The sequence below is a fragment of the Panthera onca genome, chromosome B2 (genome assembly GCF_046562875.1).
Source record: "Panthera onca isolate mPanOnc1 chromosome B2, mPanOnc1 haplotype 2, whole genome shotgun sequence".
NCBI classification, from domain to species: Eukaryota; Metazoa; Chordata; class Mammalia; order Carnivora; family Felidae; genus Panthera; species Panthera onca.
Window position 1 is genome coordinate 135177612 of NC_138343.1, and position 24832 is coordinate 135202443.

The window sequence follows — 24832 nt, forward strand, 5'->3', positions numbered from 1 at the left end:
GATATTCGCTTATGAATTTTGAACTCCAATTATTCTAAAATCCATGATAATCTATTACCGGTTTCCCTTAAATTTTTTCCCGGGATATTCTGGAAGATTTGGACCTATATGTTTTTGCTAGGTTTTCATTTCAAATTTTAACTGCTTCTCAGTATGACACATTTAATGTTCTTACTTTTGAAAAAGTCTCAAGCTGATTAGAATATTCAACTCTCTGTTAATTCCTTCCTGCTTTGGTTTCAGTGATATCAAAAGGGTTGTTTCTATCAGTTGATATGCGTATCATTTTTTTTAAATTTTTTTTTTAACGTTTATTTATTTTTGAGACAGGGAGAGACAGCATGAACGGGGGAGGGTCAGAGAGAAAGGGAGACACAGAATCTGAAACAGGCTCCAGGCTCTGAGCTGTCAGCAAAGAGCCTGACACGGGGCTTGAACTCACAGACCGCAAGATCATGACCTGAGCGGAAGTCGGATGTTTAACCGACTGAGCCACCCAGGCACCCCTTGATATGCATATCTTAATAATACTCCATTTTTTTTGAAGATTCATATATTCTGTTAAAATAGTAAAACATTGTTATTTGGTAGTGAATTCAGATGTTTTTTGTTTTGGGCTTTTTTTTTTTTTTTTTGAGAGAGAGAGAGAGAGAGAGAGAGCGAGCGAGCGCGTATGCACACGAGAACAGGAAGGGACAGAGGGCAAAGAGAGGATCTTAAGCAGGCTCCAAGCTCAGCACAAAGCTTGATACGGGGTACAATCTCACTGTGAGATCATGACCTGAGCTGAAATCGAGATTTGGACACTTCACTGGCCGAGCCACCCAGGCGCCCCTGGAATTCAGATGTTGTAAACTGTGAGTTCGTCTCTTGAGAACATTGATACAAAAATTATATTAAGAGCTCATTTATCGCATTTTACTGTTATCCAATATGATTAATATATTGAACTTAAAACTATCACCAGAGATTTTGAAAGTGTTATCTGCACTAATATGTAATTTTCTTTAGCTTTTCCTATTTCCAAAACTTCACATGAAGTTTTTTTGAGTTACTCGTTTTCCCAGAGGATGAGAAAATATTTGAGATTTCAGTCTATGGGTTCATATAGTGCTTTTGTGATAAGAAGGGTGCCGTGGGCCAGACTGCAGAAAAACTGAAATGTTTCCATATAGCAGAGAGGGCACGGAGACCAAGGAAGAATTTGCCTTGTCCCTCCCATTTTCATTTATTCTGGCAGAATTCCCAGGGTGGTCTCAGGGCAGCTCCTGTCACGGAAAGTTCTGTTCTGATTTCCAGGGAAAGCATTATGACACATTAGCCTTAAATTTTCATGTTGTAGAAAGTTTGGTTAGCAAGAAAAAATTATAAATGAAAGGCCATCTTTTAATGTGATTCATTGACCTGTCCTTGGAAGAACCATGAGCTATGGGGAGTATTTAGTGGGAAGTGAAAAGACCCATTTGGTTTGGGACGGGACCCTTGGGACCCCCGCTGGATTCGCGGGCTGAGTGCAGACAGCCTTGGCAGGCGGAGTGTAGACAGCCTCTGGGTGGAGCCCTGCGTCTACACAGGCAGAGGGATGAGGTAATGATTTCTTTTCTCAGTTCTCCTTAGCCACAAAATTTGTTGATAATGTGTTCCTGATTCACTGAGTTACCATATTCATTGCTTCGAACTCTCTGGATTCAGAACGTTTAACTAAGTTTTAAGATTACATTGATTCGAACTATAGGAGCAATACAGTGTTGGTGATAGTTTGTGAAATATAGAAGAGTGCACAGAAGAAAGTGACACTAACTTCTGATCCGGTCACCTTGAGGTCACCATTTTACATTTTCCCACAAAGGAAACATGAAACATAATTTTACAGGGTGGAATTTAGTAGAAGGAAAAGAAAACAGTTATGATACTAAAAGCATTATTGCAATTCAGGTAACTTTGTTCAGACAGAAAACTATCGGTTCCTGTAAACCCTCCCAAAGTTTAAAATATATGTGTAGGCACGTCTTGTGTTGTGCTTTAAAATCTTCTTTGATTTCAGCCACCTTCTATTTTATGCAAGGCAGCGCCTAAGATTATGGGCAGAATTATTCACTGTGTAACACCGTAGGTGAAATATTCCTCACTTGTGTGGCTATTTGTGATTCTGTTCTGGGAATTTGCATTAATAAATTGATATCAGCTCCTGGAGTGTAGGTTGTTTTTTGTTTTCTTTTTTCCTTGTCATTTAAAGATAGAGCTAAAAATGCGGGAAATATCTTTCTTTTCCATAATGGTTGGACAGGATCTTTAGATCAGATCTCTAGTGGTTCAAACAAAGCAACAAATCTCATTCTCTAGACTCTTGGCTTTTGCCTAAATACAATTTATAAAACTGTGAAGTGTTACTAAACTCTAAACAATACCGCAGGGATGGGATTTTCCAACACCCTTAATACATTTGACTGTAGATCATCACAAAACACTTAGTCTTAAGTGTTTTGTGCTCTTGCAAAGTACTGTCAGCAAAATGGATAATTGAAAAGTAGAGTGGTCCAAAATAGAGGAAAATCGGTTCTTAATTCAACCAAGTTGCTATTAGAAATGTTTCTTTTCTCTAAGGGAGGATACAGACTGAAGTATTTTACATATGTGCTTAACTTCTCGTAACCTTTATAAGTGCCGGCTAAAGAAGGGAAAGCAAAATTGGTACAAATACCCCTCTCTTCTGGAAACCAGGTAACCCCTAAAATTAATATCCGAAAATACATTTTCTCAGTTTCTGTGGAAAATATTTCGCTTTCACGACAGGGATTCCTAAAGCTCTCAAAGGAAGCCTGATCTTTCACACAGCACTTTGGTTGCGATTATGCTATTTATTTTAGTCCCCCTTTTTATACCTCGTATACCTGAAGGAAATTGCTTTTCTTATCTGCCCGGCACTTGGACATACCCTTTCACATTCGATTCTGAGTTCTGTGGGGTTGCGACTACCCACATTAATTACCAGGCCCAGCGTCACAGTTGCTGGCTGGAGGCAGAAGCAAGATTTTCGTCCAGCCTAACTCTGTGTGGCCCAGTCAAGGGCCCCCAGGCTGCGCCAGGGACTGGTGACCTACCTGGGGCTATGCCAAGACATCGTAATAAGTTCCTGGGTTGAATATGAGAATAGCGCTCAACGTGCTGGCTTTTTACTAGAAGCAATTGGTTGTAAACGACAATATCCTGAATGTCTTTTTTTTTTTCTCCTCAAAATTTTTTATAGGGAGGCTTGGATGTGGTTCTCTTGGGGTTCATTTTAATGGTCTCATTGCGGAGGATGATGTGAGTCTCCTTGCTGCGGCTCTGCGGATTCAGGTTTGTTTGGCACGGCTGTGGGTTTGGAGTTTTGATTAGCAGTTGTGAACATCCTGCAAGTGTTTTCTGTTGAGCAGACACAGCGTTAAACACCTTGCACACATAATGACATTTAATTCTTACCATAATCCTGTGAGAGAGTGTCATTCCCGTTTGATGGATGAGGAAATGGAAGCTTGGAAAAACTTGCCCCTGGTGACGTGACACGTGTGGGACGGAGACTCAACTCAGGGTCTGTTGTTAGTGATCTATTGCTGTGGAATACATTATCCCCCAAATTTAGCAGCTTGAAACAAGAAACGTTTATTGACTCCCAGGGTTTGTGGGTCAGATTTGGGAGCGGCTGGGCCTCGTGGTTCTCGCTCAGGGTCTCCTGTGCAGTGGAAATCAGGAGGTCATCCGAAGGCTTGACCGGGGCCGGAGGCTCTGCTTCCAAGATGGCTCACTCGCGTGGCTGTTGGCGTGTGGTATCTAATTTCTCACTGGCTTCTTGGCAAGATGCCTCAGTCCCTCACCAGGCAGACTTCTCAAGAGAGCAGCTCATGAGGTGGCAGCTAACATCCACCAGGATGGGTGAGCCACAGGGGAAGGCAAGGAGGAAGCCGCAGGAGGTGGTATGACCTCGCCATCAGAGTCAAGCACCACTTTTCCCTTTTTCTTTCCTCTTTCTAGAAGGCTCCTAGCTAGCTCAGTTGGTAGAGCATGTGACTCGTGATCTTCAGGTCCTGAGTTCAAGCCCCAAGTTGGGGCTTGAACTCACTAAAAATAAATTTAAAAAACTAAAAATAGAGCTCACTAAAATATAAACTAACCTCCCTTTAAAAAAGAAAAAAGAAAAATATTTTTTAAAGTTTATTTTGAGAGAGAGAGTAGGGGAGGGGCAGAGAAAGACAGAGAGAGAGACTCCCAGGCAGGCTTTGCACTCTCAGTGCGGGGCTCGAACCCACAAACCCTGAGACCATGACCTGAGCTGAAGTTGGATGCTTAACCGACTGAGCCACCCAGGCGCCCTCCAAAAATAAAACTTTACTTTCAAATGGGATACAATACTGTCTTATAAGGATTATGTGTTGATTTTCGACCTAAGTTAGATTTTATTTCTCTGTCTCTCTGTGTGTATCACCATTTAACAATTCAGCGTTCTTGTTCGATTATGTCAACTCTGAAAGGATTATACTTGACATGGTGTTGCAGATTTTGGAAGCTGGGCATCCAAGCTGATCAGCCATGCATTCTCCTATTTCCCTCATTTTTCTTTTCTAACTGAGGTGGAGAACCCACTCTCTAATGTATTCAAATACTTGATGTCTTTAGTGAATACTTAACCTATTTTCTTTTTTTTTTAATTTTTTAATGTTTCACTTATTTTTGAGAAAGAGAAAGCATGAGTGGGGGAGGGGCAGAGAGAGAGGGAGATACAGAATCGGAAGCAGGCTCCAGGCTCCCAGCTGTCAGCACAGAGCCCGATGCGGGGCTCGAACTCACAAGCTATGACATCATGACCTGAGCCGAAGTCGGATGCTTAACCGACTGAGCCGCCCAGGCACCCCTTAACCTATTTTAAAAGTACACGTAGCTCACCTTTTGCTTTTTTGAAAAAACCTGCAACCCTAACTACGTGTGAATAAACTTGTTCCTGATATTCACGTGGGTTATTGTGCAACTTTGTGGTCCTTCTTATGACATGACACCCCTGAACAGTAGTTTCATAGTTTAGAGTCGTAGCCTGGCAGCCTTTACTTTTATAACATGCTTTCCTTTCTGTCCCATGAAGAACATGGTCAGCAGTGGAAGGAGATGGCTACGGGAACAGCAGCACGCAAGGTGGAGACTTCACTGCCTGAAACTCCAGCCTCTCTCCCCCGTCCCGAGGTATTCGTGGGATTTCGTTGTACCGATCTCTGGTCACCAAAGTGCCTCAGATAGCCAAAGTTCTCCACCGGGCTGGGGGCTCGAGGTGTTGTTATGGCTTTGACAGTGGATAATTTTCTCTAATTACAGTGCTGCCCTGTTTTTTCTGTTGCTTAAGTCCTAAAAATTAAATAATAATAATGAACATGTTTCCCGTATTCTGTCAACTCTAGGATGTACATTTCTTCATGTCTGAAGTCAGGATGCCCCTTACTGTGTGGGTAATGTGTCCTGTCTTAAATGGCATTCTTTTTTCTTCTTAGTGGTCTGTTACGTACTGGTGCCTTAGATTTGACCAGATACGGTAACACAATATTTGGAATATGCTTTTCAGTGTCAGGAATGCCCAGCTCATCTGTCAGCTTGGTCTTCAGGGCCACGTAGGTATCTGCTCTGAGGGTAAATGACCAACCAAACGAAACACCATTCTATGTGGGAAGCGAGTTCAGCTTTCCTCAGCACACAGCGATATCTACCAGCTGATAGGGTATTGTGTGATACTCCAGATGGATGTTTCCTTCCGCGTAGCGTTTAATGAAGCGTAAGCTATATATTCCCTGCATAAATTTAGAAATACATACTGTACCGCAGGAATAATTCATTAGATAGCAGAGCCAGGGAGGTGCATTTCCCGGCCTCATCGCGGGTCCCCCGCTGCTCCCGCCGCAGTGAACAGGCCCCACCCTCTTCATCCAGGGTGTGCACGGGGCCACTGGAAAACAACACGTCAGTAGATAGAACCTTCGGGAGTCGGCTCCGTTTTCATTTGATGACCACTTGGTTTGTAGATTTGATCTGTGTCCTTGGACCACAGCTGAACGCTGATGATTCTTTTATACGCATCGGGCTGTGTTTTCACCCCTGAAATAGACTGAACCTCCTAGTCGCTTTCTATGTTCGTCGATACATAAATTCCAGGGAACGTTACTCTCTGTAATGCCACCCCTGTAGCGGTGCAATCTATTTCATGAAATATTTTATTTTTTGAAGTTACTTGTGTTGTTAAAGGACCCTAATTTTTAAGAGTAAGTGAATACATTCTAGTTGCAGAGAGCTAAACACAATTCAGGTAGACTGCCAAAATGTGTGCCAGAGTCTTGGCATAAATCGAAATAAATTCCACTCAGGGGAAGAAGTGTTTTAATCGCTGAACCAAATTTGGCTTCTAAAGGTCCCTTCTAAAGGGGAAAGAAAGGCAGGCTGCGTAATTTGTATATTACCCTCAAATCAGAACGATGTCACTGTCGTTCTTTAGCTAGCGAGGAGACAACTGGAGGTTTTCCAAGAGCGGGCTCTTCAGTTTCGGAGATTTGGGGAGGAGAGAAAAAGAAAAAAAAGGGGTAGACAGGAAGGCAAAAAGAAGTGGGGGCTGGGGGGAGGCTGGAAAGGGAAATGCAGGGGCAGGGGCACTTGTCTGGAAGCACAGAGCTCAGCGTGTATGTGGGCGGAGGCCCCCTGTCCCTCTCTGAGCTGCTGTAGTGCACTTCAGAGAGGTCTAGATTGGACGTGGGTTTACTGTTTACCTCTTGCACCGACGTCAGTCTTCCATGGGGTCGTGGAGGGGAATATAGAGTAACGTGAGGGCTTAGAGTCCATCGTTAGCGGGAGCAAGGGAAAGAAAAGTCAGAGCAAGGGGCTGCCTGCCAGGGGACACGGCTATGCCTCCAGAAGAAGAGCTCCAGGGTGAGTGAGGGCGCTGCTGTCTTCTAAGTGTCAACCCTTATGACCCACTGAGTCTCAGGCATGGTCTCCCAAGCCTGTCTTTTGCCAGCCACGTCTGACTCTCAAACAGATGGTCAGCCTGGCAGACAGATGGCCCGAACCCCCATTAAAACAAATCGCTGAGCTCGGGAACCCCAAAAGACTCTCTGAGAAGTCCAGCACGTGCTCATCTTCTAGCATTCCAGTAAGGTGAACAGCCGTGCTCTCATCCTGCTGGTAGAATAGGGTAAATTATTTGCCCAGTGACACTCGGAGGTCCTAAAATGTCCTGTGTCTGAAGTTGAGTTTCAAGCACCAGGTCCTTTTACTGACGGTTATGCAATTAATAAAATACTTTGAAATACAATTTTGGACTTGCAGTAAGAAAAAGAGAGAGAAAGTATGGACCCAGATAAAACAAAATAGCATTTCCACGTTTTTGAATAGCCAAGAGACACGTGGGGCGAGCCCAGCAAGAGCATTATGCAATAACCCGTCTCTTCACGGGTGATGAACGCAATGATGGTCCACAGAAAGCACTTCACTCTACAAAGGATTCGTGCATAAAGGAAGCCTTTGGACTTACTGTAATTCACACTTCTTTATTCCCAGAGTACAGGGGTTATCTTTGTACCTGGGCAGAATTCTAGGATCTTCGTGAGTTTTGAAAAGTTGCTTCTCCAAGGAAATGTACATTTTCTCACGCACATTAGCTATTAGCAGTTGTGTTTAATGCCGCTTGGGAGAGAGGACCACAAGGCAATCGCTTTGATCGAATCCTTGGCGTGGCGTATGGCTGTTTTCCCTCCAGTGGTGACCACCTAACCTGAGGAGACTCTCGCCTTTTCTGTGTTCCCCGCCCCCCCAGTGATCTTGAGATTTCAAGAGCACAGACTCCAAAAGCCGTGGATGTCCTTGCCAAGGAGATAGGATTGCTTGCAGATGAAATTGAAATCTATGGCAGAAGCAAAGCCAAAGTACGTTTGTCCCTGCTGGAAAGGTTAAAGGATCAAGCAGATGGAAAATACGTTTTAGTAGCTGGGTAAGGCTACTTTTAAAATCTATTTTACCAAGACGGCATGTTTCTAAAACTCTCTTCCCTATTTGTATCTGTCATCACACCCCCTCAAATCCGTCCTCTTCTCAAACTTGACATTTTTGTCCATTTCACTTGGCATTCCTTCATTTGACATGAGGTAAGTTTTCATTTTCAGTGCAAAACAATTCAGTCTGCTCCACAAAATAGAAAGTGTAATGCGTTTCTAATCCAGCCTTTTGTTTTTTGTTCCTCATATTGTGTTTTGATCATCCTTGGATTTTTCATGTAGTTTTTCATGATAAAAGTCAAAATAAGATTTAAAGGTGAAGTATCTTGAACTGCGTAGGGGTCTTTATGTTCTACTCAGAAATAACATTTTAATGGAAAATGTACAGATAATTGTGCAAGCTATTATTTTCTTGTTAATATCCTTACTATTTATGTATTTGTATTCTACAAGTTCATTAGTTCTCTTTTCCTGCATTGCAAAATTAATATAGGGCCATTTTCATTTGTGTTGGTCATTTTATAAAAGACAAATGCATAGTTTTATGTAAAGGGGTGTTTATTTTCCCTCTTTTTAAAAAAAGAAATACACTCACTAGCTGAAAAATGATAGAAAACAAGGGATTTCAAATATTTTTTCAATGTGACCTGAGGGAACATCAAGAGACCATATAAATTCCTTTGTTGTCTTGAAATTTCATTGCAGTGACTTATTAATGATATATAGGCCAAGCCTTAAGGCACAAAAACCTGTTTATTAACAGGCAGAGACATTTCCGACAACCGGCCTTCACTCTTGGTGAACTTCATTTTTACATATTTTATTATTAACGTAAGCAGCTTATTCCTTTTTCTGGTTATTACAAGTCACGCATGCTCGTTAAACTTTTCCAAAATACCAAAAAGTATAAACAAGAAACTATCGCATCCCAAATCCCATCAGCCAGAGGAAAGGGCTGTTAACATGTGAGACCATCTTGTCCCACAGTCTCTCATAAACGACATCAGCTGACACGTGCTGTCCTGTAAGCAGCCTGATTCGTCAGCGACATGTTGCGTGCCTAGCTCACTCCATGCAGGACGGTACAGAGCTATTACCATTTTGCATGAGTGCAGAACATTCCACGGGGGGGAGGGGCAGTGAAAATGCCTGGGATGAGGGAGGATTCCATTTCACGCATCTTCCCAACACTGTGCAGCCCGGGGTGGCTCGGTGGCTGACACTTGAGCATGTTTCTTATTCTTCAAGTAAATCGAGGCCAAAAAATGATTTGAAAATGCCGTAGAGACGTTCCACAATTTATTTAACCGGCTCTCTGTTGATGGGCACTTACATTGCCTCCCATTTTTGGCCATTGTGAACAGTGCTAAAAGGAACAGCCTTGGGCATGCATATTTGTGCATTTGTCCGGTGCTCTCCTTAGGAAAAATCCCTAGGGGCTTTAAACTGAGTATTTTAAAACTGCAAATAAAGAGGGGCACCTGGGCGGCTCAGTCGGTTAAGTGCCCGACTCTTGACTTTGGCTCGGGTCGTGATCTCACGGTTTGTAGGTTCAGGCCCCGTATCAGGCTCTGCACCAACAGTGCAGATACTGCTTGCGATTCTCTCTCTCCCTCTCTCTCTCTCTGCCCCTTCCCTGCCCACTCATGTGCGCACGTGTGCGCTCTCTCTCTCTCAAAATATATTAAAAAATTATAAACCTACAAGTAAAGATTAAACTACAGTCATCCATAATGTCACCTCTTTAGTGGTCAAATCATTTCTTCATATTTCTTTCCCTCCGCCCTTCTCTCTCCTCCCTCTCCAGCTCCTTTGTAATCGCTTGTCTCCATCTAGGGCTGTCAGAGTCACTCAGTGGCTGCAGCATCTCATTTGCCTGGGGCTTGAACCTCCCACAGGCTTCCAGGTTCACTACCATCGGACTCCCAATCCTGCCAGGGTCCTTCCCAACCTAGGACCCCACCTCTGATGCCTCTGTAACGGGGCTGCACGGGTGCTCCGTGCTGAGAGGAAAGGTTGGCCTCACCTACGCGCTCTGGGCCAGATCCGTAAAAGGGGGACCTTTCAGCTGACTTGGGGGGGCTGTTTGGGAGTTCTTGGGTCCCAGGGTTTGGAGCACACATGGGGTCAGTGTTGCTCTTCTGGAATGTGCTAGATGCAAGTTTATTTACAGATATAAATCAACTCTTGGGCATTCAGAGCTTCAAAAGCAGATTTCGTATTTTATCCATAAATTTGCTTCCCTCTTTCTAGTCTCTAAGTGATCTTGGTAGGTGGGTTTGATAGTTTTCTCTCCTTGCTTCAGGTGGGAGGATTTAAGGAAAAGTGAGGAGGATGGGCTCTCAGTTTATCAAGGAAGAATCAAGCCGTAATTTGTCATATGGAGTGGCTGCGATTTACTCTCTTGGGGGCTTGGCGATTCTAGAAATAAAAACACCAGTCTACACGCGGCTCCGCCCTTTGCTGGGAGCACAGAATTGAACTTCTAAAACAAAAGCCCTCATGGTATTGTTATCAGATTGCCTTCTTGAAGTCACAGGGTCTAGGCCCGCCTCCAGCCACATGCTAGAGAGTGCTGGTTAGCGCCGCTCCCTAGGGTTAAAGCTGTGCATTGGTCCAGGCACGTAGAACATTGGTTCTTGTCCCGACGCTGTCTCTTTGCCAGCATTTGTACGTGCATCTGAGCTGAAGAGGCAGATTGAGCCAGGTTGTCATAGTGTAGATAGAAGTGAAATTAAACCTGAATTCTCAAGTACAGATTTAACCCCAAGAGATAAACAGCTCTTTTCCTGAAACAGTGGCTCTATGTTCCTTACAAAACAACAATCTGTGAATCAACAAAAACTAAATTGTGTTCCTTTCAACTCCACTGAGGGGGCGGAAATGCTGTGAGGGTAGGATTTTGAGACATACCTGCATCCATAAGGAAAGCCTGAAGGTTTTTGGAAAATCTGTATACCACACTGTGTCCCCCCACCCACACAGCAGATGGCATATTTTTTAAGTGTGTAAACTGCTTCTGTTTTCGCACCTTTTAATAGCTGGATCTTTGAGACCGGTTGTAAAATACCAGGCAATCATTTTACTTACAATGTAAAATGAAAAGTTCATTTGAAATACAGTCGCCTCCCTAGTTTTGCTTTTGGTCACGTCAGTTAATGGAAAGTGACGATTATCAAACATGCTGTTTATTGCTATATCTTTAGAAATATAAAGGACCCCTCCCAGGTACCTGGCTGGCTCAGTCAGTAGAGCCTGCAACTCTTGGCCTTGGGGTTGTGAATTTAAGCCCCCGTGGGTATAGAAATTACTTAAAAATAAAATCTTAAAAGAGGACCTCTCCAATAAATGAGTTATTTACTTTTTCTGAAGGATTTCTCTATTCTGGAAATAATACTGGCTTACAATATAAAAATTTAACATCATGAAAAACAAAAAGGAGAAAACGAAGTCTCTCATTACTGAGAGGTGTTAAAATTTTTTATATTTCCTTCCAGGATTTTCTCTCTGTATCTATCCTTTTTACACATTGAGATCATGCTATAAATACCATTTTGTGTCCTACTTTTATTTCCGAATACTGTAACATGAGTCTTTTCCCGTGCTTTAGAAGAATGCAGGTACCCAAGTCGTTTTTCAAGAAACCTAAATAATACATTTGTTGTTGTACTTTCGAATTTATGTATAAATGTGATTTAAGCGTGTCAACGCTAGAATTAAAATATAAAACAACAGGATTAAAAGAAAATCTTCTGTTAATAACCCAAATGCAGAACAGATTACTTCATTTTAAAAGCTGTTCTTCTAACTTGAGGATTTCTTACTCCGTCAGAATCATCTGTATTTCATCAGCTACACATCTCATGGTATTTACACCTACACATCACTTTATTTGCTTTGCCTGACAAAATGAAAAGTATTGGGAATCGTTCGGGGAAATACGCCAAAAGAATCTTAGGGGCTCTTGAGTTTTACATATTTTCCCAGTTACACTAATGAAAAGGAATTTGTTTGAGAACTTGCCTTGGAGTGCAGCTGTAGGGCATTGAATGTGTGTGCAAGATATGTCTCCGTTGGCCCTGTCCCGATTTCTGCGCAGAAGTTTTGAGAACTTCTCTAAATTGCTCAGGCAGAAAGAGCAGTTAAAAAAGAAGCCCAAATTGGTCTGTGAACAGACCGAGTTTCACATTAAAGAACAATTAAAATCATTCACATCACTTTATTTCTTTTCTGTAGAGTGCCGAGTATCTGATCTGTTGTTTCTGTTTTGTTTTTTCTTTTTTCTTTTTAATGTTCCAAGCCATTATTTTGGTCAGTGTTAAATAACCTTTCCTGGCTTTTCTAAGATTTGAGTTTTCTACCTTGGGTCACTATTTAAACATCTGTGAGTTTTTCTGCTATTTGCACAACTTGCAGAATAAAACAAAGGTATTTACAAGAGATCGCTACCGACTGGGCCTTTTTGAACTGCTCACTCCCGTCAGTCAGGTGTGATAGGAAACACAACCCAGCGGACTACAGAGTTTGTTGCCAGGAATAAAAAGCCTGTAACGACTTCCCAGTCACGAAGATGCCCGGGATGAGTGATATATATTCGTATGCTGCTTGAGCATGTAGTTTTAGAGTTCAAGGTTAGACCCATGGCTCATGACGTGATTCTGTTCACGATGCCAGAGTTTGAGAACTGCACACTGTTTTGCCACTCCTCTCTGCATAAGCAATCTCTTTGACCTTGGAGCAAATGGTAAACTTCTCATAGGATGTGTTCACACATCCGAAGTCACGGAGTGCTTTGATAAATCGTTAACTGTAGTTGACAGTAAACCTATTTGTCTTAGAAAAGATGTGCATGCTGGGGCGCCTGGGTGGCTCAGTTGGTTGAGCGGCTGTCTTCGGCTCAGGTCACGATCTCGCGGTCTGTGAGTTCGAGCCCCGCGTCGGGCTCTGGGCTGACGGCTCAGAGCCTGGAGCCTGCTTCCGATTCTGTGTCTCCCTCTCTCTCTGCCCCTCCCCTGCTTGCTCTCTGTCTCTGTCTCTCTCTCAAAAATAATAAACATTAAAAAAATTTTTTTTTTTTTTTTTTTTTTTTTTTTAAAGAAAAGATGTCCTTGCTTTGTCAAGCGTTTTTTGCTCGACTGTGCCTGGACAGGTGACAGAAACGCAATGAGAATGGGTATAGTCCTTCGCCTCAGCAAGCTTGTGGGCTGGTAGGCAGGACAGCCGTGTCAGGAAGCTTGTAATAAGACCCTCAGAAAAGTGATGCGATACATACATAATAAATGCTGTGGGAAACAGAGGGGGGCGGATAGAGCTACAGGGAGATGTTGAGGAAGAGCATGAGCGAAAGGCATTGTTCCCTCTCCATAAACTCTAAGCTCTTCCGGAGAACAGCAATTAGGTTAAGTTGGCGCTCACTGTCTTCTGAGTCAACTGGATAATTTTGGAGTCAGAGCTAAGGACACTGGGACAGCCGTTCAACCCAAGTTTGAGATCCAACGTAGGAATGAGGTGGAATAAAATGTTTATTGTGGCTCTCCTTTTATTGCTCCCAATAAATACTTCCTGCTTTTTGATTTTCCTGAATTGTATCAGTTGGCAGAATGCTAAGCCGTCCTGTGTTTCTAATTAAGACTTGGATGGTCGGCCGAAGTTTGGAGGAGGTCATCTCTGGGCGTGTCTGCGTCGGGCTGTCTCCGACAGCTATATTAGCACATCCCGGGGGACGAAAATGTGATGCTTCACGTGACACACCGAAGTAGACCACCTATTCCTTTGCAAACAGTGGACGACGAGGACCGTACTTAATCCACCCTGTGTTTGATACTTTTTTTTACAGGCCGTCCGAAGACCGTGATGCCTGTGGCTTTCCAACCACTCTTTTTCTTGTACTCATCAATAGGAAGTTGACTCAAAGTGGAAACACTTTCACGTACCTGGGCCTTCATGTTGACCAGGTGTCGTGCGGCTTGAGGAGTGGAGGGAGGCGTACGTCACCAAGCATGTGCGGGGCGGTGCACCCTGCCAGCGACCCTGTTGCCTCGTGCGGTGATGACTTCTCAGCCCTCACCCAGAGTCGGGCATCCCCGTGGCCTGTGATTCCGTGGGCACTTCCCCGGTTCCCTTCGGAGATGCCCCTGTCGCAGCCCTGACTCATCCTCAAGATTTCTCCCTACTGCTCCTTTTGTTTCCTTTTGCTTTCTTCTGACCATCCCTTCAGAGAACACGTTCTAGAAGATTCCATCCTATCCCTCTTTGTACTGTGTTCCCTCTCACTGTGATCTTTCCCACTCCCATGCTTTCAGTTGCTAATTAGTGGTGAACAACAGTTACAGTTTCTGTCTGGAGAAATGACTTGGCGAAGTCAGGTGGCGGGTTTTGATTTCCGGCTTTACTGCTTGCTGTTTGGCCTTGGGCAAGTTACTGAACCTCTTCGTGCCTCAGTTTCCTTATCAAGGACAGAAATTAACCTAATAAATGTAAAAGCACAGAACCTCACATATTTAAATATTTTTTTAATGTTTATTTATTTTTGAGACAGAGACAGAGCATGAATGGGGGAGGGGCAGAGAGAGAGGGAGACACAGAATCCGAAGCAGGCTCCAGGCTGTGAGCTGTCAGCACAGAGCCCGACGTGGGGCTCGAACTCACGAACTGTGAGGTCATGACTTGAGCCGAAGTCAGACACTCAACCGACTGCATCAGCCAGGCGCCCTTTACAGAACCTCATATGTTAACGACCCCAAGCCCACCCTCCATCTTTATCTGGCTAACGTTTATTCATTTGCCAGGTCTTAGCTTAGGTGTCACTTCTCATATGAAGACTTCCCCGATGCTCCAAACGTAATCAGATCCTCCTGCCTCGTGCTCTCGTAACACAGTCTGTTTGCCCTGTTTCTTTCATATGTGTTTATCACTTTAATTGTAATTGCCGGTCAGTCTGTCCATATCTTCCATCGGTTGTAAGCCCTGGGAGAGCAGTGATGGAGTCCAACTTGGTCAATCATTGTGTCCCCGGGATCTAGTGGTCTGGCACATAGTACTTAATAAACATTTGCTGAAAGAATGATTGATTGTATCACTGTGGCGGTCTGAGGCAGTTGGGGACGATGATATATCTAAGGGCTTTATTTCTATTTCTTTGTGGTCACATCACTAGGTTTTATGGGTCAGAAAACTCTTATTGTCGGTTTTGTTGTGGTTGAGAATCCTGGACGACCCTGACTGCACCATCTAACTCATCGGAGACCATGTCGCAAGCCAACATGACAGTTTTTAAATCTTGTAACAATGGTCAGAGTGTGCTAAGGAACAGTTTTATGGGTCCTTATTTGGGAATGTAATGCACGCCTGTCTTCTTAGTTAATGCCATGATGGTCGTAATTAATGTGTGATGTTTGCTTTTATAGAGTGTGGTGGTCAACGAGGTCCTCCAGAGCACTTGGGGTCTCCTTTGTGTGCTGGGGAGTGTTGGACTCATTCTTTCCCAATGCTTGAGGGGCTGTTGTAGGAGAAGGGATTAAGCTCAGTGTGTCTGACTCCAAGAGATAGGAGCTATAGGAACGCAGACATCTCTTCTTTAGGACAAAAAACTCTCTAACCGTAAAAAGCTATCCGGAAATGAATGGGCTACCCCAGAGGTAATGAGGCTCCCTCACTGTGTTGCAACATGGTGGGGACAAGCCCTGGGCCCTGAGATCTGGAAGAAGATGGATGAGAGGGTACGATGGGATGCCTTCCAATGCTCAGAGTCTGGCCATGGACCATCGAGCAGGCCTTGTGCCTGTACTGTGACCCCAGTAAATGGCCCTAGACGAATGAATGCCACATCACCCATTAAGAAGAGACAACATCAGCTTAATTATTTAAACCATTTGATGGACAATTCTATGCCATTTCTTGAGGCTGCTAATGTTATCACTGCCGAATAACTTTTCTTTTTTGGTCTCTTGGTAAAGGTGTGTCTGTTTCTTGGCTTTAGCTTAAACATGGCCTCTGTGATGTGGGTAGACCGTAAAAGTCCCTGGAAATTGAATTTTTAAGTGAATTTGGGAATGGCGTGTTCTCTGCCTGTCTGCTCTGATTTGGTTCTAGTACCTTAGGTTATTTTGCATAGGTCTAGGAAATATTACTAAATTTTTTTCTCTCTCTCTCTTTCTTTTTCCAAACCAGGATCACACCCACCCCTCTCGGGGAAGGGAAAAGTACAGTTACAGTTGGGCTTGTACAGGCTTTGACGGCACACCTCAACATCAACTCCTTTGCGTGTCTCAGACAGCCTTCTCAAGGACCAACTTTTGGCGTGAAAGGTACTTGATTTAACAACCGGTATATTTTGCAGAGCAAAATTGGGGGCAGAGCAAAGTTTTGAAAGAACATTAGCAACAGGTGTGGCATTAAAACTTGTCAGAGGGACCGGTACGTCTCATCCCGACGTTTCATCCCAACGCACACCCCACCTGCACGCTCAGTATGCGGTGGTCCTCCCGAGGCGGTCCTCCCGAGGCGGTCCTCCTGCAGAGGGGGCTGCGGCGGGGGTTTCGGCAGAGCCCCGCAAGAAGCCCATCGCCCTGGCTCCGTGGAGCAGCTGCTGGGCCCTTGCTCAGGACTCCAGCCTTGGGCGGAAGCCTTGCACCTGATCAATACCTTCTTATTCGTATTGCTGTTGTATCATCCACCCCTGCCACAGAGAAAGGTCTTTCCAGCCAGTTAGACACCCTTTCAGTTGGACCCTCGTTGCCTCATCTCGCGAGAGTTGCAGAGCTCTGGAAACTGACCAGCTGTGGACAGAGCTGTGGTGCAATTTCTGTCTGGCTGTGCTGGGCCGACATCTGGAGCCTTCGCACTCACACTGATTTATCATGAGGTCATCCTTCAGCTCGTGTTACAATAGCATTTATTGCCGCAATTACTGTTCGTTCTTGGCACTTTGTGGATTTTAGCGGTATTCTATTTATCTCACTGTCACAGATGTTAATAACTCCGAACTCATGAAGTACTGATAACTCAGAGAATGTCATACATTCTGTGGTGGAACGAGCACTAAACTTGTAGCAGGAAGGCTGCGGTTTTCTTAGTGGCTGTGTCTCTTGCTGCTGTGTGACCTTCAGCCAGTCGTAACCTCTCTGGGCCACATCTGTGAAAGTGCAAAAGTTCTAGAGTGCTAGGTTTACGGAGTTGTCGTGAGGACCAAATGACATAGCAGATAAAGAACAGGGTACACCCTAAGATGATCTGGACACGGAAGGTATCACTATTGTTTTATGAAAGAGAAGTCTTTTTAATGTAGTGACGTTACTCCCTTGAGGGATAGTCAGCCTGACAAATTTTATATACTGTTATCTAAAATCTCTTGGCCGCATCTTACAATGCATTGGTCTGAGTTCACCAGGTGGATTTTTTTGAGCGGTTTTTTTGATATTCAAAGTATGTGCAGGTGAAATGACACAGAGCCACATAGATCTAGTAACAGATGAATAAAATAATCTCATGTTGGCTGTAATGAGATTTGCTGTATTGTTTTTACCTTTTTTTTTTTTTTTTTTTTTTTTTTTTTTTTTTTTTTTTTTAACCAGGAAACTCAAGTCCTTAAATTGTATTGTTGGGTGAAGTGGGAACTTTTTCCCCTTTTGTTCTGCTTTGATGGACAGTCGATGTTTTCTTTACTACCTGCTGTTTCATCTTGGGGGTGCGTGCCTTCCTGCCGGGTTTGGGGAGCTGTGTCCCCAGGGCTCTGTTCATCCTGTGTAGCTATACTTGCTGAATGATTTCAAACGGCATCTGTTCTGTTGTTCAGGAGGGGCCGCGGGCGGCGGATATGCCCAGGTCATCCCCATGGAGGAGGTAAGATCTCAGCGAAACACATGTCATGTGTCACTGTTTCTCCTTCCTGCAGCCTTTTTTCTGTGCCCCATCAACACAGGCCCACAGTCCTTTATCAGTCCAAAGGCCTAAAGATTCTGAAAACCAAAAACGTTTGCATCACTTACAGTGGCAAAACCTGACGTTGAGTGTTATGGGCTATTTATGTCTATGCCACTTGATGTAAATATTCACATATTTTGCTGCAAGAAATACTGGTTTTGATTAATAGATACGGACTTAGACCCTGCTTTGGATGTTTTAGTAAAACGTTATAAGTATATCGCACTCTTTCCACATTTCCAAAAATTCTGAATCCCAAACCCACGTGGCTCCATTCTGCATAAGAGGGTGGAGACCTATCCCCATCGATCATCAGTTATCGTGCCCAATTCAGGAGGACTTGGACTCCTCACTTGGGCAGAGGGAGACTCGAAAATCAAATAGTTCCAAAGAAAAATGGGCACAGAAGGTCAAAGGTGACCATTCTTATTTCTCCAAGAACCCCTGCCCCCGCATAACCACCCCCTCGTCCCCTGAATCTGACTGTGACTGGGTCTCATCACTTCTACTCTCTGCATTGGCCTCTTAGTTCTGGTCCTGAGAAATCTTCTAAAACCCAAGTCTGAGCCAATTGCTTTCCTGTTCAGTGTATTTCAGTTCTTACTCCATCACGCCTGTGCGGTGTGGCATGGCAGGTCCCCGTGTGCTGGTCCTGCTGTCCCTTCCAGCCTTGCTGTCTCATGTCCCCACAGGCTGGCCTCCCTCTCACCCACCCCACCAGACTCCCTGCAGACTCCTGATCCCAAGCCTCGAGCGTTCTTCCTTTCCTGTTCTGCCCTCCCTGCCCAGCCTGTCCATCTCTAGGTTCCGTCTCCCCCCTCACATCCCTTCATGCTGTTTCCCTCATCCGGTTGGTTGGCTGTGCTGATTTAGAGGGCACGGACCCCAGCGCTGAGCACAGCGCTCAGCACTGGGGGCTCGCTAGGAAATGTTCGTTGATTTCGATGAACGAATTCGGAAGGGTGTTTGCCTATGGAGGCCTGAGGGTCAGGAAAGCTAAAGGGAGAAGAATATGGACACTCTTCAAGTAGTGGGGGTGGGCTGAGAGAGAATAGTGTAAGAGAACAGTGCTGGAAAAAATAGCCCCAAGCCTCACATCTGAAGGGGGATGAGTAACATTCACAAGGAAGAACCAGAACCAAGAGGCCAGCTTGGGGACAGCGTACAAGGAACATGCCCAGGGGAATGGCTCAGGAATTCCTGTGCAAATACTCAAAGGGCATCGGTGTCCTGCTGTCATATGGCATCAGCTGCGTGGCTCAGACTTGGGGCGAACTTAAGGCATATGATGGTTTCAGCTGCCTTATGATCGTTCAGTAGGCCAAAAACAATCAGGCAGTTTGTTCCTTGAATTCGAAGACCTTCCGTATCTCCTTCATCTCTCTATCCCCAGCTCTGAGCACAATGCCCGACCCTCAGACCGTGTTTGTTGACTGAGTGCATGAATAGACAACTCGTACCGACAGAAACTTAAGAAATAATCATGGGAAAATGTTTGAATAAATTCCAGATGGGTTGAAGAATGGAAAGTGAAAATACTGAGTCTTGAAGGGTGAGAGGGAGCCAGGGTTGTGCAGAATGGGGGGGAGAGTGGGACCTGCTTGGGGGACAGTACGGGGGCGAGGAGGGGTCTTCGGGGAACCGGAGGCCACCAGCGTGTTGTCAGGGGCCAGTGGGGATAGAGGAAGTGAAATACAGAAATGGGCACGGGGCCAGCTCTTTCAGGCTTTGAATTTCATGGGCTAGATCTTGTTTGAATATCACGGTCCTCCATTGAGGGGATTTTGACACAGTAATAACATGATGTAAATTGAGTTTTATGAAAATCGCTCTGGACTCTGTGCGGAGAACGCACTGCTAGGAGTTCAGAGTGGATGCGAGGGGTGCAGTAAGGAAGCCCGGGGGAGAGGCGGTGGCGTGGGCCAGGGAGGTGGCAGTGAGGATGGGAAAAGCATGGCAACGATGTAAGCCGTGTTTGCTGAGTTTGCAGAATTCGATGTGGGGCGTGAGAAAAGGGGGGACATCAGGGAGCGTGAGCTGAGCAACTCTTGAGTCATTGATTGAAGCGGATCACGGGGGCAATCATGGCCGCGAGGCGGCAACTGTGGTGGTGAAGGGGGTGGTGGTCAGAAAAAGAAGAGAGGCCTGTCTGGGGCCTGGGGACACCCCAGTGGATACCGAACAGGCATCAGGAAGGACAAACATGAGCCAACGGTAACATGGGGAAAGGATTCAATGCAAACATCAGCAAAGAGCTGTTGACTAATCGTTGATTGTTTATTTTCGCTAATAATCAAATTGGTCTACATTAAAACTACTAGCAATTATTTTACTTGTCAAATTGACAGCTGGATTTTTTTTTTTAAATAGTCATAATACTGGGGCGCCTGGGTGGCTCAGTCGGTTGAGCAGCCGACTTCAGCTCAGGTCACGATCTCGCGGTCCGTGAGTTCGAGCCCCGCGTCGGGCTCTGGGCTGATGGCTCAGAGCCTGGAGCCTGCTTCCGATTCTGTGTCTCCCTCTCTCTCTCTGCCCCTCCCCCGTTCATGCTCTGTCTCTCTCTGTCTCAAAAATAAATAAAACGTTAAAAAAAAAAAATTTAAAAAAATAAAAATAAAAAATAAATAGTAATAATACTAAATTTTACCAGTGAGGGATTGAAACACGCTTTTATACATTACTGGGAGGCAGATGTTGGTAACACTTTCCTGGAAGGGAGGTAAAAATACGAAGTGCCTTAGAGGGCGCCTGGGTGGCTCAGTCCGAAAAGCATCCGACTTCGGCTCGGGTTATGATCTCACAGCTTTTTTATTTAAGTTGTTTTACAGACTTAGCTCATTATAAGGCTGTGTAATTCATGCAATATTTTATTTGTTCGGGAAGTCCTTGAATACTGCCACGGCTGTTTGAGACAAGTAGAAAGAGGTTTTCATTTCTTTTATAGTTCAACCTTCACTTGACCGGGGACATCCACGCCATCACTGCCGCCAATAACCTGCTGGCCGCCGCTATTGACACAAGGATTTTGCATGAAAACACTCAAACAGACAAGGTGAGGAAGTTTTCTCGTTGGCCTTTTTGGGCCTCTTGTCCTGGGATTTCTGGATTCTTGAGGAGTTCACGGGAAAACTTTGTGGGGCCGATAAACTGAAATTGTATTAACGATTTTGTGAGTTCTATATATCCTTATTTCTTGGGGAGAGGATCCCTACTTGGGTCAGATTCTCAAATGAGTTTATGACCACTGCCAAGCCGTTGGGTGAATTATGTTAGTTGTAATTTTAAGGCAAATATTCTTTGAGATGGGACTTCAGTTTTGAAGGTAATCGGTAGACCAGTTCTCTTCCTTCTGTCCAAAGGTCGATCTCCAGTCTGTACTAAGGCGATTGGAAAGATAGCTTTTTGACTGTAATGTTACATGTAGCCATTCTAGATGTACTGTGAATGAGATTAGACCTCCTTGTTGGAGTTCAGGTCCATGCAGCTGAGGTAGACACACACCTGACAGGGATAGAGCACTAGGTGCTACTTTCTCATGGGCGTGGACCGTGGATAAACGTGGGACTTTCTGGCATGTTTACAAGGATCTTGACTTCTTCCCAATTAAAGTAACTCCCTTGTGCGTTTTTGAGGCCAAGTACAGGTAAATATTAATTTGCTGGTCGTAAGGCTGTAGAGATCAAGAAATATACATTTATGCAACATTTTTGCAATGTGCACGATTTCAGATCTAGTCAGATTTATTGAAATGATAGAAGTTAAGGCTACCTTGTTTATATCAGCCAAGAATTGTAATAGGGTCTCTAATCTAAACAATTTGGTTATAAATGTAATGAGCTTTGTCATATCCTGTGAATTATCCAAGTTCCTAGCTGGCCCTTACACTTTTGTGGGGCTTTATTTTTGTTTTGTGTTTTTAGGCGCTGTATAATCGACTCGTTCCTTTAGTGAATGGTGTTCGAGAGTTTTCAAGCATTCAACTTGCTCGGCTGAAAGTAAGTTTCCAGTTGGTGGCTCTTCAACAAGAAAATGTCCTAGAAACAAATCAGAAAAATTGTCCAAGCCAGCAATTTTGAACTTGATTTGGGTTTTCAGACACTCTTTGGGGCGTTAAACTCTAGAGACAGAGCAATATAACAGAGAGAGAATAGAAGGAGAAGCCTGAGACACGGCTACACCAAAGGGCAAGCGGACAGATTAGTTCCCCTTCGAAGGTCTCTGTTCCTTCGGCCGTAAACCGGGAGGACTGCTTTGTAGGTGTGGAGCACCGTAGTCAACTGACAGATCAAATTTCCAAGAGTCCTTCTCTTATATTCTTGGATTTCTAGGAAATAAGTTCTGGCTTCTGTAAATGTATCTCTATCGGTTTTTGTTGTAGCAAGATGCTACAGTCGTGCGAGTGGAAGTAATCTTAACTCTTATCCGTCTTATCATTTATTTCCTGGTGCTATTTGCTGCTGTCCTGGGAATCCCATGGATTCCCCCTTGCTCTATTCAGAGACTAAAAGCTAACTTGATGGTATAAGTTACAGGCATTGGTTGGTAATAATCGATTTTAAAAATTCACCCCCTTGGGGTGCCTGGGTGACTCAGTCGGTTAAGCATCCGACTTCGGCTCAGGCCATGATCTCGCAGTGAGTCCAAGCCCCACGTCAGGCTCTGTGCTGACAGCTCCCTTGAGATCACGCCCTGAGCTGAAATCTAGAGCTGGACACTTAATTGACTGAGCCACCCAGGTGCCCCTACATTTTGCCTTCTATTCCTTCCAAAGTTGATCACGTCGTTTTTCATCTTCATCGTTAGAAACTGGGAATAAATAAGACTGATCCAAGTACGCTGACGGAGGAGGAAATGAGTAAATTCGCCCGTCTCAACATCGAGCCCTCCACCATCACGTGGCAGCGAGGTTCGTGCCGTTTGTGGGGTCGGGGATGAGGTCTGCTCCAGCTGAAGCTCGTAACCCACTTCCACGAGCACGTGGTTTCCTTTCCTTCCCCTTGTCCTCCCAGCTCGTGTTCTGGGATCCCTCTGTTTGTCCCAAGCCCTCTTACTTCCCCATCGTCACCCTCGCCTTCTGTTCAGGAGGAAGCGTCATGCTCCTTCATGACTGGTTCTACCCCATCGGCTCCCCCTAACACATGGCCAAGGAAAATTTCCGCGTTTTTCTCCTCTGTGGTAGTACCGGGTGATGATCCCCAAGGTGTCTCGGAAGGGTGAGTTGGTCCGTATTCCCGGTCCTGCTGTGTGTTCTTCTCAGACCTGCCCGCTCACTTTCCTCATTCCTTCCCACTTCCAGAACATTTTTATCAGATGCCTGATCGATCGCAAGCGCCTTTTAATAAACGTGCTTTCGTCAGCTTCTTTCTCCCAGTTCAGTAGGCTCATAGTGTAGAGACGTTCTGTCCCTTCCTGACTCAGAAGCCCCCGTGGTGTGTGATAAAATCCTGTGTGGGTACAATTGCCATCACGCCGCTTGGCCTGAAGCACCATCACAGTGTGGCCCCATACGCTTTTGCTCCCTGTCTGCTTTCGAGACAGCCTCTTCCTTCTGCCTGTCCTTGGCCGGCCATCCCCAACCCATCTCCTTGCCTAGACCCTTCCCAAAGCTTCTCTTCTGGGAATCCATTCAGCCAGTTCATTAACAGTGTCGTGTTTTCCCACAAACCGTGAGGTGGAGAGAAAAAGACCAGAAACTGAGTCTTGGCTTCACCATTTATGAGCCGTGCAACCATTAACAAATGACTTCCTCGGTTTTCTTCTCTGTAAAATGGAGTAATAATACCGGCGTCTGCCTTGCACGGCTCCACTGCAAAATGAGAGTGGTTTGCAAACCCTACAGCACCACCCAAAAGTAATCCATAGGGAATGGTTGTGTGATGTAGCTTTCTGTGTCTTTGTCTCCCAAACTAAAGGAGAGTAACATCGTTTCGGAAATTCAAAAAAATTTTTATTAATAAAACCAATAACATGATCAAGATTTCGGAGATGTCTGGAAAGAAAGAAACATCTTGCCATGCTAATAACAATACTGTTCAGGTTTTTTGTGCATCTGGATTTTGTGTATAACTCTAACTTAGGTGTGTAGGTTTTAGATCCTACTGTCTTATTTATTTGAGTTTACTTATTTATTTTGAGAGAGAGAATGTGCATGCATGTGTGCGGTGGGGGTGGGGTAGAGGGGCGGAGAGAGAGGGCGAAAGAGAATCCCAAGTAGTGTCCGTGCTGTCAGGATGGAGCCCCGCTTGGGGCTCGATCTCATGAATCGTGAGATCATGACCTGGGCCAAAACCGAGAGTCGGACACTTAACCACCTGAGCCAACCGGGTGCCCCCTCCCACCAGCTTCATTTGTATCGTAAGTAGCATGTTCCATTTAGTTAGCTCTTTGTTGTAATGGTAATTTTAAATGGACCTAGGATATTCCTTTGTAGATGAACCATAATTTATTATTTAACAGACCAACAGCAGTTTTAATAATGGATATGAATATTATCAACATTTTATTGGGAAGCCTGCTAACTTTTTTTTTAATAATGGAAGTGACAACTTTAAAAAATTATTCCAGATAAATACTAGAATTATATTATTGTTCCTGGCACTAAAGTGAAGAAAATATTATCGATATAGGTAAGCCACCTGGGTTGAAGGAGTTTAGAATGACATTTGCTGAGTAGTTTGACTCTTATTCTCATGAATTAATATAAAAAAAATGGAACTCTTTATCAGATGACTTGGGGACATTTTATATAGCGTTTTGTTTTGTTTTGTTTTTTTATAAGGCAATATAGGATTTGACCTAGAAATAGCACAACCCTGGTGATGAGCTTAGGTCCTCATATGATTTGAGAACTAGAGAGGGACACTCAGGGACCACACGGGGCTGAACACTCTTTGCAGACTATATGAATGTCGCGG

General features: G+C 44.5%; 1 protein-coding gene across 3 annotated transcripts in view; it reads left to right on the forward strand.

Annotated features, from left to right (window-relative positions):
• Positions 1 to 24832, forward strand: part of MTHFD1L (methylenetetrahydrofolate dehydrogenase (NADP+ dependent) 1 like) — a 184183-nt gene that overhangs the window by 34161 nt on the left and 125190 nt on the right. For all 3 annotated transcript variants that reach the window (XM_060616894.3, XM_078447464.2, XM_078447463.2), the window contains exons 9-16: positions 3248 to 3339; positions 5114 to 5211; positions 7820 to 7993; positions 16167 to 16303; positions 17791 to 17837; positions 20863 to 20970; positions 21839 to 21913; positions 22722 to 22824. In XM_060616894.3, the coding sequence (XP_060472877.1) occupies positions 3248 to 3339; positions 5114 to 5211; positions 7820 to 7993; positions 16167 to 16303; positions 17791 to 17837; positions 20863 to 20970; positions 21839 to 21913; positions 22722 to 22824 (834 nt within the window). The remainder of the gene's footprint in view (positions 1 to 3247; positions 3340 to 5113; positions 5212 to 7819; positions 7994 to 16166; positions 16304 to 17790; positions 17838 to 20862; positions 20971 to 21838; positions 21914 to 22721; positions 22825 to 24832) is intronic.